This window comes from Anastrepha ludens, chromosome 6 (genome assembly GCF_028408465.1).
Source record: "Anastrepha ludens isolate Willacy chromosome 6, idAnaLude1.1, whole genome shotgun sequence".
In the NCBI taxonomy this organism is placed as follows: domain Eukaryota; kingdom Metazoa; phylum Arthropoda; class Insecta; order Diptera; family Tephritidae; genus Anastrepha; species Anastrepha ludens.
In genome coordinates this window covers 51,299,291-51,311,999 of record NC_071502.1, presented here as the reverse complement: position 1 = coordinate 51,311,999, position 12,709 = coordinate 51,299,291, and the positions used below count along the sequence as shown (strand labels likewise).

The window sequence follows — 12,709 nt, the reverse complement described above, 5'->3', positions numbered from 1 at the left end:
TACACTTAGTCATAATGATATTATTGTTGTATGAGATTTGAATAAATTAAAATAAAATATTTTATATTATAGATTTTGTATTAATTTTTAAATAAATTTGAGTAAGTCATTAACTTTCCGTCAACAACATAATTGCAAATGCTATAGTAAATTCTTTAGAAGGTTTTGGAGTTTAACCATACGTTGTTGCCCTGATAGAAGCTACAGGGTTCGATTTAAAAGTAATGAGCCTTATTTTTTTAAGCAGTTTTATTAAACCTTTTGGCTTATACAACTAATATTCTTCAAAATATGACCCTTGAGCGTCAATTCACCGCTGGTAGCGGTCCTTCCACTGCAGGAAACATTTTTTAAACTCATCCGCCGGAATCGCGTTCAATTCGGCTGTCACAGTTTTTTGGATCGCCTCGATGGAGTCTAAACGCCTCCCCTTCAGCTTTCTTTTCAGGCGCTGGAACAAGAAGAAGTCCGGAGGGGACAGGTCTGGGTTGTATGGGGGGTGGGGAAGCACCGGAACCCCCATCTTGGCCAATGCAGAGGTGCAGAGGAAGATGGTGTGCGCCGGCGCATTGTCGTGATGAAGGGTCCAATTGTTGACGAGGTCGGGCCGAGCCCGGGCGACGCGGTTTTTCAGCCGAAGGAGCACTTCTTTGTAAAACGCCGCATTTACAGTGCTTCCTGGAGGTACAAACTCCTTGTGAACGATGCATCGAGAGTCGAAAAAGATGATGGCATGGTTTTGACCTTGGATTTCGACATGCGCCTCCCGGCCTTCCTTGAACGACTTGTGCCACCGTTTTACCTGGGCACTGGACAGAGATTGGTCCCTGTAAGCCTCTTTGAGTAGCCCAATGGTTTCGGTTTGCTCCAACGATCGCAGCATTTTCGCCACAGCTTTCACGCGCGGAGCGATGTCTACTGCACCGCTGTTGCTAGCGAACTGGGACCGGTTTCCACCACCTGCCGATTCGGTTGATCGCTTGGCAGACGCTTCGCGCGGAAAGGCTCATTACCTTTTAATCAAACCCTGTATACTCGTCAAAAACAAGATCTGCAGAGGCACTCCGCAAGGTGGAGTCCTCTCCCCTCTTCTTGGGATTTTGGCGGTAAACTCCCTATTGCTGACCCTGGTTTGCAGATGACCTAACAATGGCCGTTAAAGGCAAATATCCTAACACCCTTATGGATATTCTGCGCTCTAAGATGGCCACATTTAGAAGCTGGACTGAGAGCAGGGGAATAGGAATAAGTCCCGCAAAAACTTAAATAGTTCTCTTTACAAAGAAACATAAGCTCCGTATAATCTCCCCGCTAATTTTTAAGGGTGTGGAGATTCCTTAGAAAGATAATGTCAAGTACTTAGGACTCATATTAGACAGGAAACTCACGTGGAACCCTAATATTGAGGAAAGAATAAAGAAGGCCAACGTTGCATTATATACTTGCAAAAAAGCGGTGGGTATTAAATGGGGACTAGCACCTCGGTTTACACATTGGCTCTATACTTCTGAAGTTAGGCCATACTAAATATATGGAATATTTTTATGGTGGTCATCTTCTCAAAAGGCGAGTTACGCATGATTAAGGTCCAAAGAACAGCTTTTTTATGCATCTCTGGCGCTTTAAAGACTACCCCAAACAGAGCGCTGGAACTGCTAATTAGTTTACTAAATCTGGTAGGGAAACACGTGGCCGCCGCCTCGGCGCTCAGACTAAAAAGTATGGCGCTATGGAAAGACCGGTGGTTTTGCCACGCTTCTATTTTGCACTCCCTGAATAGTCACAAACAAGAAATAGACTATTCTATACCTAGATTCACCTTCGACAGGCTCTTCAAGACGAGTATACCGTCAAGAAGGGAGTGACAGACACCTAGGCCATGGAGAAGGGGGGAATTACATTTTTATACAGATGGTTACAAGCTAGACGCTTAAGGTTGGCTATGAAGTATTTTCGAAAGAATTAGGACTGGAACTATCCGTTCGACTACCAGACTACTGCAGCGTCTATCAGGCAGTGGTCCTAACTACAAAAGAAGTGACTACATATCTAAATAAGCATGTCGCAACAAAACCAACTGTAAGTATATTCTCGGATAGTCAGGCGACCATTTAATCAATGAATGCGGCTATACTAAGATCGAAGGTTGTACAGGAATGCCGGGCAGTCCTAAATGATATTAACGCCGTATTCAAGGTCAGCCTTATGTGGGTTCCGGGACACAGAGATATTAAGGGAAATTGTAAAGCCGATGAGCTAGCCATAAAAAGTACTACTCTTCAAATACTCAGTGATACCATTGGAATACTTTTGGCCACGAGTAAACTAATAATCAAAAACAACATTACCCAAGAGGCCAATAGGTCATGGAGAGATGGAGATACATGTGTAACAGCTAGGCTACTATGGCCGCAAATAAACAAGAAAAGGTCGAAGGAATTGCTTAGCCTCTGAAGAAATGATATCTCGAAGGTCGTGGCTCGTATAACCGGCCATTGGCTATTTGGCAGCCATTTCTCGAGACTAGGAGTTTTCTCCCATGAATATTGCAGAAGTTTTAGAGATGAGGGAGAGAAAGAAACAGTTGAGCACTTCCTTAGCAATTGTCTAGCCCTAGCTAAAATAAGAGCAGGTTGTCTAGGAAAATGCTTTTTCAACTCTCTTACAGAGATGGCGTGGGGATGAGATCAATTCTACGCTTCATAAGAGCCACAAAATGGTTCCACGAAGGAAAGTAAATGGGGTTCCCGTGAAGCACAGTGGTATCACAATGGAGCTGTAAGGTCTAAGTGAGTTGGTCGTAACCTAACCTAAGTCATCATCTTATATAGAAATGTTAAATTTTGTTTGTTTCTGTATAGTTTATGTACGCCCGAACCATTCATCAGATTGTGATTATGAAATTTGATCAGATGGGAGGTTTTTTATTTGACAGATCACGCGTGACTACTGTCAAACTAAATACATATTTTTTTCAATATTGATTGAAATTTCATTATTAAAAAAGATTTACGCCTCAAAAACATTTAAAAATCGTACAAATGTATTACGAAAATCGACGATCTGTGAAAAGTGTTCATCGCGCGCTCAGGACCCGAATTTTATTCAGCGATAAGGCCCAATTTTTGGCCTAATGGCTACGTCAATGAGCAAAATTGCCGTATTTGAACTGAAGAGTGGCCCAAAGCCATTCAAGAACAGCCATTACATCCATTGAAAATAACCGTTTGGTGCGGCCTATGAGCATCGGCCCATATTTCTTCAAAGACGAAACTGGCGCCAATGTAACAGTTAATGGCGACCGCTATCGCGCCATGAAAAACTTTTTGATACCGGAAATCTGATACCTGGGATCTCCACAAAATTTGGTTCCAACAAGACGGCGCTACTTGCCATACAGCCCGTGAAATAATGGATTTAGTGCGTCGTCGTTTCCGTGAGCAATTTAACTCTCGTCTCGGACCAATGGATTGGCCACCAAGATTGTGTGTTACCACACCTTTGGACTTTTATTTGTGGGGTATGTAAAGTCTAAATGTTTTTTTCATGAAGCAGTTTCGATTGAGTCATTAAGCCAAAATTACTAAAGTTATTGGCGAAATAAAATTCAAAATTGGCGCTTACAGATGGCCGAATTACACCGCAGTTGAAGCCAACATTTAAAAGGAGTTATATATCTTGAATGGTTCTATACAGAAATAATAAAGATTGCCCAATCAATTTGAATTTTCGTTGTTTTATTTCAATTTAAAATCCGATACCTCTAAATTGATCATCCTTTATTTTAAGCATGACTAGAAAGGTTTACGAATATGTTTGGCCCCGCTTACTGACGCATGGGCGAGGAACTTATAGAAATCGCATTTATGATTCAATTGTGCAAAGCAAGCAGAAAAGATGGAGCTTAATTTCTTCATGTGCTATTTGGAAAACCCTGTGGCCCCAGTTCAATAGATGGAGGACGCTGAAAGTCCTGGGGACTTCACGCCATTCCCGACAGGCTCACACGCAGAAAAGCTAGGTTAACCATTTAACTCCCATTACAGAGGCTGTGGTGACCTTTCAGTGGACGAGACTGTTGAGCGTTTTCTCTATAAATGTCCAAGTGGGGCAGCCAGATGATTAAGGTCACTGGGTACTCCTTTCTTTGACAGCCTGAGGCAGTACGCCAACCTAAATCCCCTCAATCAGATCTACTTTAGGAGTGCCACCATTTCACCTACCTACCTGCCGCGTGCTTTTAAATGTTATTAGACGTTGTTCCTTCCCATTTAAAGGAAAAATCTATACATGCACAACTAATGGCTTTCAAAAGGCTGTCGGAAAAAATGTGGTAGTTATATAGTCATGGGAATGTAGCTCGTTTACAAAAGTTATTGTACGCATCCTAATTCTTTTAGAAAAATATATTTTCTCTCGTTGAATAAAGCTAAAGATGGCGTAGTACGAGATAAAAAAATCAAAAGGAAGTTTTCTTCAAACTGTTTTTACTTTTTGCCAGCCGTACACATCCTTTCGCGGAGGATCACAGCTTTTAATATAATATTCCTCCACAGAGCATCCACTTTCGCCATTTACGAACTCACACGCAGTAACTTACAATTTTCCATAAATTTACAAAAGATCGCCTCCCGAGTAGAATTCTTATGTTTTGCCTTTAAAAGAATTTGTTATTAAAGTTGTTAAATATTAATATTAATTTAAGGGTACAGATAACTGTAAACGCCTATATTTTCCCTGATTTTCATTAAAATTGTTTAAAATGAAGAAGTCAATACATTTTTTTCAAAATTGGCACACAGTTTATTTATACATTAAAATAATATAATTTTTTTTTTTTTTTTTTAATCATTTAAAATGGCGGATGTACACTCAATTCTTCCAGGAAGGTCCCAGCGGGGCTTCTCAATCTGCGGGCATTGTAGCATCGGCGTCAGTGAAATTTTTTTTTATTAAAATGGAAAAAAAAATCCGGGAATAAAATGCTTAAAAAACAATGAATTTTGGGGGGAATTTTCCTACTATTTTTGCTTCGAAAATAATTAGTTTTTCGAAAAAGATATGTGCAATATTTCAGGGAGATCGGTCAATAACTTTTCGAGTTATCGTGTACGCCAATTCGAAAAATATAGTTTTGAGAAAAACGCGTCTAAAGTTTGAATACGTAACTATACCTCTCCCAGCGTTGGTATAATTGGAATAACAATTCATTTGGATTTTCTGGATCAGTGAGTTAAAATTTTTGCACACTTCGCTTCAAATTGTTACGGAAAATATCCAAATAGATTTCTTCAATTATTAGGCAAACTGTAAGTATAAATGTAGTAGCAGGAATTTCGCTTCGATCTGGATGAAAGTTCCCCGTTGAACCCAAGAAAAAATGTAACTGATTAGCTTGCAAAGACGTGTGTATGGGGAAGCTGGGAAAGAATTTTGCAAATTTAGTCAATCAGTTTCAATCCATGTTCTTTTTGTTGTTGCTGTAACAGTTCATCAAGCCCTGCCAGTACGGTGTAACGAACGGTCGTCATCGTCTATCTCATCTAACAGTAGGCGCAGACAACATGCCGTTTCAATGGGTTGGGTGCAAAGGCAAGGGGGCATGAATATATGAATATATCATGGCCAATTCTAGCAATATCCGAGAGGGCGTCCCTTGGAGTGTTTGAGAGAAAAATTATGCGGAAGATTTTTGGCCATTTGCACATTGGTGACGGTGAGTATCGTAGGCGATGGTGGGATGAGCTGTATGAAATTTACGACGACATAGACACAGCGCAGCGAATAAATATCCAGCGGCTTCGTTAGCTCGGCCATGTCGCCCGAATGGAAAGAGCAGGTGGATAAGGACTTGGCTTCTCTTGGTGGGTCCAACTGGCGTCGGTTAGCCCTAGAAAGAAACGCCTGGCGCGCTTTGTGAAACTCGGTAAAAGTCGGGGAAAGCGATTATCGCAGCGAATAAATATCCAGCGGCTACGTTGGCTGGGCCATGTCGTCTGAATGGAAAGAGCAGGTGGATAAGGACTTGGCTTCTCTTGGCGGGTCCAACTAGCGCCGGTTAGCCCTAGAAAGAAACGCCTGTTGCGCTTTGTTAAACTCGGGCAAAGTTGGGAAAGCGATTATCGCGCCAATCAATAAGAAGAAGAAAGAGATGGAGTTTAACACAGTAAGAATTGTAATTCAGCCAGAATTGCTTACTGGGCATCTTACCGCAAGCATAGTAGCCTCGTTGTGGAAACGTTGCATAGGAGACATCAGGAGGCATCCCGTGGTTGTCCTGATGGTAGTATTCTGACAGATTTGGAGTTTACTCCAATCACTAGTACCAGACGACTACCAAGTTTGCGTTGCATAATTCGCATCCGGCCAACCAATTGCTTTAATGTCGCAAGCAACATTTCCTTGTCTTTTGACCAAATGCTACGGCTAGCATTTTTGCACTACAATTGCGTCTGTATGCGGGTCTCGTAATAGAGACTCCCTTCGGGCCCAAATTTTTCAACATCAGTATGTTGATATCGTTGGGGCCAGTGGCTTTAGTTTTCTACCTGTACTTCATCGCTGGAGAAAGCAAGCGGTGCACTGCAAAAGTGTTTGCCACTCTGTCATTTTGCTTGGTCGGGTTCGACAAGAACCTTGCGAGGATCCAAAGCCTAGTCACACCAGAGATGAAATTACAGGTCACTCTACCTTTTTAGTTCGCTTATGTTGGATTACCAGTTGCCGAATATCCAAATTAAGACCCTTCATTCGAGCGACCGCCGCAACCGAATGGGTTGGTGCGTGACTACCATTCGGAATTCAGAGAACGTTGGTTCGAATCTCTGTGAAACATCACAATGAAAAAAAGCGGTCGCCCCTCGACAGCCAATATCAACCTCCGAATGTATTTCTGCCACGAAAAAGCTCCGTAAAGCTGTAAGTCCCCCCATTTGTGAAACAACATCAAGACGCACACCACAAATAGGAGGAGGATCTCGATAAAACACCCAAAAAGGGTGTAAGCGCCAATTATATATATATATGTATATATAATATATCCCCAGGATCGGTCTGGCGTAGTTGGTCACGCTCGTTTGCTAAAACGCCTGCTCCGCTGGGAAATTAGGACGTATGTCTTGAAGTCTTCCAGCAGTAATGAAGCGAACCGCAGTTGCAGCGATCACTTTAGGGAAAGCGTGTTCGCTTACACCCATATCAGTGGGAAGGGGAAGAGTGGCTAAGTTGTCCTCAGTGAATTCCGCGGAGCCAACCCAATCAGCTTTATTCAAGTTAATGGGGTACGGTACACTAGACAGGGCTAGTTTACTGGGGCATGTGAAGGCATCCAGCACGACACTAACCACCTTTTCACATGTCCTATCAAACCTACTCATCTAACACCCCTCTCCCTCTGGACCCAAACTGTCGAAAAAGCAATTTTCCTGGGCCTACGGTCAGATGAGCTAGACGAAGACGACCGGTGATTTACACTACACTGACAGGGCAAAGTTACTGCTACAACAACAACTACAACATTAAAGTTAATATACGAGCACTAATTCGCGAAAATGAAATAGCATCGGTCGCCAAAGTATCTTATTAATCATACCAGCTGTCCTCTTAGTGTCGAACCACCTATTTGCTCTGTCACAAATTGTGCCCTAATATCATTTGGCAAGCTTGAATACCAATGAACGGCTTGAATGAAAGAAGCTGGAGGAAGTGGTATTGCTCTGGTTAGCTCCGTGGTCGGGAAAAACTCGAGTCATTCCGGTAACGTAGAACCGGCTGCCATGGGAGTGAGTCGTCTTTGGCAACCGCAACAAACATAAACTTCAGCTTCAACATTAGCTCACTCTCGAACAAAAGCTTGGTTTTGTTGTATCAGCTTTTCAAACCCAATAGGATCAATTAGCCCATCGGTAGTCGCTGTTACTGTATATCCTGCAACGGTAGCAAAAAACGAACGATTTGGAGGGGTTTGGACCGAAGGAAAATCGATGTTAGATTTAAGAGAGACATATGCTGAGAACAGAATGTCGGAAGCGATGTCTGGTTAGGTAAGAGTTACAATATTCAACAAGTAGTTTTGCCAATGTCAGTACTTTGTATCTACGGTATAATAAAAGCTGAAAAATGTAGGGAGCAATATAATTTGCCTACCAGTGAGTTTAACGGGCTCCATTATCTCCCAGTTCCACAATGTTTTAGATGGTAACGACGTTATTCGGTGCATTTGAAGTAGCCATCCCACACCAGTCAACCGATTGCCCTTTAGCTAGTACATCAAAATGTTTAGCTTTTAACTTCATTTAGTCTCGAAAAATTTACGTTATTATTTTCTTCTTCAATCTTCCAGATAAGCACTTCGGCTTTTCCTTGGCGAAACCAGTTTATAGGTTCCCAAAAGCTTAAAATTAAAGGAGGGTTATTTTCAATTGCCTAAATGCCCGCAGTTTTGACTCAGCTTCTTTATAAATGAAATTTCAGATCCAAGAAAAGAAAACCCCAAGTGTGCGGTTTTTTAGTGGTATTCACTTAAGGGGTTATACGCAGTTATGACTTTAAAAAAAATCGATTTTTTTTATTGCATTTTTGTAATGTACATATATTCAAAAGTATACGCACGAAATTTGAAGTAGATCTAAGCAATACTTTCGGAGTTATACCTAAATATGTAGAGATGCCTCGGCACGTTTTAAGGTACAGTATCGGACGAAACATTTGCAACTAAAATGTGGGCAATGAAAACTTTCGATTGCTCAGCCGTTATTTGTTTGGAACCTGTTAATTTCACTTTATTTGTAATAAAAGATGTTGATTTACGTAAATAAAACAAATTTATTCAAATTCAACAGTTCATATCTTAAATTTAAAAATCAAATGTGTCCAACACCTGTATCTAATAAGACAAAACAATTGCAACTAAAGGAAACCAGTAAACTATTTTTATTAAACTTAGTATTTCGTGGCAAAATCACTGCTCTGAATAACAGCTCTGCATCGTCGCGGAAATTGTCAACTATCGTTTTTGGTATATTTCTCCATGCCTCCAGGATTCTTTGGAAAAATTGGTCAGTATTTGCCACATTAGTCCGATCAATTCTCTTTTTTACTATTTCCCATAGGTTTTCTATGGGGTTAAGATCTGGGGATTGTTGGGGCCACTCCATTACGTCCACTTTATTCCTCTGGAACCATGATTTCAGGACCTTCGCCGTATGCTTCGGGTCATTATCCTGTTGGAAGACCCACTTCAAAGGCATTTCCCACTCAGCATGTGGCAGCATTACCGATTCCATAATGTCCCTGTAAACGTACTGGTCCATTATGCCCATAATACGATGGAGTGGTCCCAAACCAGCAGCAGAAAAGCATCCCCAGACCATAATGTAAGCACTATACTTAAGAGTCTTTACACAGTATGATTTTTGAAGACGCTTGTTACGTGGACGTCGAACGTAGGATACGCCATCACTTCCGACCAAATTAAATTTGGATTCGTCGCTGAAAAGAACAGCTTTCCACTTGCTTAATGGCCAATCTATGCGATCCCTTGCGAACTGCAATCGTTTTTGTTGGTTACGCTTACTAATAAGCGGCTTCTTTGCTGGTCGGTACGTCCGTAAATCAGCTTCAGCCAGGCGACGACTGGCAGTTTTTGAGCTGATTGGTAACCCAAGCTCCTTTACCAATTGGGGGGCACTTCTAAATGGATATTTTTTTACCTCTCTCGCTATCAGTTTGTCAGTTCTTTCATCCGTTTTTCTTGGTCGGCCTCCTCGATGCACCACCGCAATAGTTTTGTTTTTTATAAAGTTCGCAATAATTCGAAAAATTGATGACTTATGAATATTATATTTTATGGATATATCTTTCTGGGTCATTCCTTTGTTATATTCATCTCCAACACGCGCGCGTAATACTTCACCGAACTTATTTCGAGCCATTACTTCATTTAACTCAACTTTACAAAAAAATTGTGTTATCGCCACAAATTCTGCACAAAACTGATGTTCACAAATTGACACGATTAAACTAAACTCAGAACAGTTAGAAAACAAAACCAAGCTCAAGCATTTTTACCGTTATATAGCTAAGCTCACAAGGTTGCAATTGTTTTGTTGCTCATAGTTGCCAGATAATTTAATTTTTTTTTTAAATACAGCTACAAAAAGGAAAGGATCTTGAAAAGATTTTTTGGAAAATATTACTCAGATGCTCTAGTATCCATAGCGTGAAATTGAATTGCAATTGAGTGAAGAATGACATTATGACAAAAAATAAATTGAAGGCATCATTGCAGCTGTAAATGTTTTGTCCGATACTGTAGGTATTGAAACTTTAAACGTGTTTTTTTCAAAACTGCATTTTTCAAGTCGGTGTACACGATATCTCGAAAACGGCTTGTTTGGTCGGTCAACCGTTTGAACTCAAACTTTAAAGATACATTTTCTAGTAATTAATCGTTCCTTTTGTAAATCTGATACTTATTTTCCATTTTATAATCAATTTACGGCCAAATTTTAACGTAAAAATCGAAATCATTTCTTTTAAAAGCTGCCATTTTGTGAAAATTCACTATTTTGATTAGCCGAACGATTAATTACTAGATAATCTAATATATTAACAAAATTTGTTTGGTTTTTTGATTTCAGATAATCCAATCCTGAGTTACGATGTACACCGTAAATCGTCTTTTTTAAAAGGAGGTTCCAGAAATCGCCTGCAGCGGGCTCTATAATCAACATTTTCATAAATAAAAAATTTTGTTACGTTCTTGAAGGATGCTTTTATAACCGCCAAAAATTTTCAAATTAAAATATTCTGAAGTTTCTTCAGGATAAATCCTTGACAACCTGTCTTTTATTTGCTTCATAACTTCGTATAACCCCTTAAAGATCAGGTATCATTTCAATTATAAGGAATATTTCAAATGCTCGCGACAAATCTACTTCTTCCATCCCTTAAACCAAATGCATTATATGCCGCTACATACATAATATGTTTACAATTAGCCAACAACTATTCTTATAAATATGCAAACATGCAAATACGCGTAGAATGTTCACCGTATTCCTCGTTGCATTACTTAAATAACACTATCTTACAATATTCAGTACAAACAAGTTCACTTTATTTTACACCAGTCAAGATATTAATGACTCTCTTTTTATTTTAAATCAAAAAGCTAAAAAATAAGTCACCCATAGTTTACAGGAAGTAGGTTCTTGGCTTTCTGTATGAGAACAATTTCCTGTTGCCCTTGTGGTGTACTCTTTGCACCAATGGGAACTTGATCTTCGAGTCGTGGAATTGCTTGACGTGCACACGACGAGTCTTGCTGGCTCGGATTGAGTCAACCTTTATGATTTGAATTGAATGGGCACGAGCACGATGACGGGCACCCATATCACGATAGCACTGTGTCACTGCACCGCCAACGGTCAAATCACGGTACTCGCGGTACATGTTGTGTGTACCGGAACGCGAGTCGTAACGCAACCAAATGCCAAAATTCTTGATTTTGGTTGGGGAAGTTTCATATACTTGTTTAAGCGACACAATTTCACCAGTAGTTTTCTTGAACTTCTTCAGTTGGCGCAAGAAATACCAGAAACGCGACTTGGCCACGATGTTATCCGGGGCAAAGATACGCATTTTGTATAGAGGAGTTTGTGGCTCCTTCTCGGTTGGCAACTTGCGGCCAATCACTTCGTATTCTTTCAACTGAAATGAACAAATAAGAAATATCAAACATTGGTTATGGAAATAAACAAAAAATGAGGTTAGATCAGAATTTTTGACAGCCAAATTTAAAATGCTAATAAAAATTCATTTAGTAAGATTTCTTGTCAACGAGTTAAAGTCACAAATATTGAACATTGCTAACGCTTACAACTTAGTAAATTTACTGCAAAACCTGCACTATTCATTTTACAAAGTATCGTGTCGAATTGGAACTGACACTTCTCACCGCTCGTATGAGCACGTTGGAAGTCAAAACAGAAAAATTGCATTTTTAAAAACTATTATTTCGCTAACAAGTTAGCACTTTTGCACAGCACTTTAAACTTCGTTTTATGGTGTCTTGTTTTAAGCAAAATGTTAATTATTCAACGAAAATTAAACAAATTTCGGGAAAATTTACCTGTCCCTTGGCTTTCATTTTAGCAGCGTTCAGAGAAAAGGAAAAGAAAATCGCAGCCAACTTCACGCCTTAAGTTGTAGGGTTGCAACCGTTGCACATAGCTACACACGGTTGCATGAGAGCGTAATCCCAGGGTTGCATTTAGAAATGCAATCTTCAAAATAAAAATATTTCTTTTAATTATATATTATTTCATTTTAAAATATAACTTTCTTTTGATCATTTTTCCATTGCTATCAAGGCATGTAAAATAATAATTATAATCATTACATGTTTCCTTTCGTAATTATGAGCAATAAACAGATTTTGCGCCATTGTATTTATTATGTTACAGTCATTACGAAATTGTGATGATATCCGTATATAAGTAAAAGCGTACGTTCGTTTTGTTTCTGCGTTTTGAATTCCATCACGTCAAAATCAGCATACATTGTTCCAGTTCCCCATCAGATTCTCCAAAAAGCAAGGCGTCCCCGCTTAACTTTTAACTTCAAGCCCAACACGCACATTTCATGTTTTTTGTTATATTTCACTTTAGATATTATTTGAATAACCAACAATAAATTATGAATTGCA

The 12,709-nt window shown here is 39.8% G+C and overlaps 1 protein-coding gene across 1 annotated transcript; it reads right to left on the bottom strand.

Moving 5' to 3' along the window:
* Nucleotides 1-11,097: 11,097 nt before the first annotated feature.
* LOC128867657 (60S ribosomal protein L18a) lies at nucleotides 11,098-12,242 on the bottom strand. The gene is made up of 2 exons (XM_054109078.1): nucleotides 12,134-12,242; nucleotides 11,098-11,712 (listed from the first exon to the last, which is right to left on the bottom strand). Exons 1-2 carry the CDS (start codon nucleotides 12,149-12,151, stop codon nucleotides 11,197-11,199), a joined length of 534 nt encoding a protein of 177 aa, XP_053965053.1. The 5' UTR covers nucleotides 12,152-12,242; the 3' UTR covers nucleotides 11,098-11,196.
* Nucleotides 12,243-12,709: the final 467 nt, after the last annotated feature.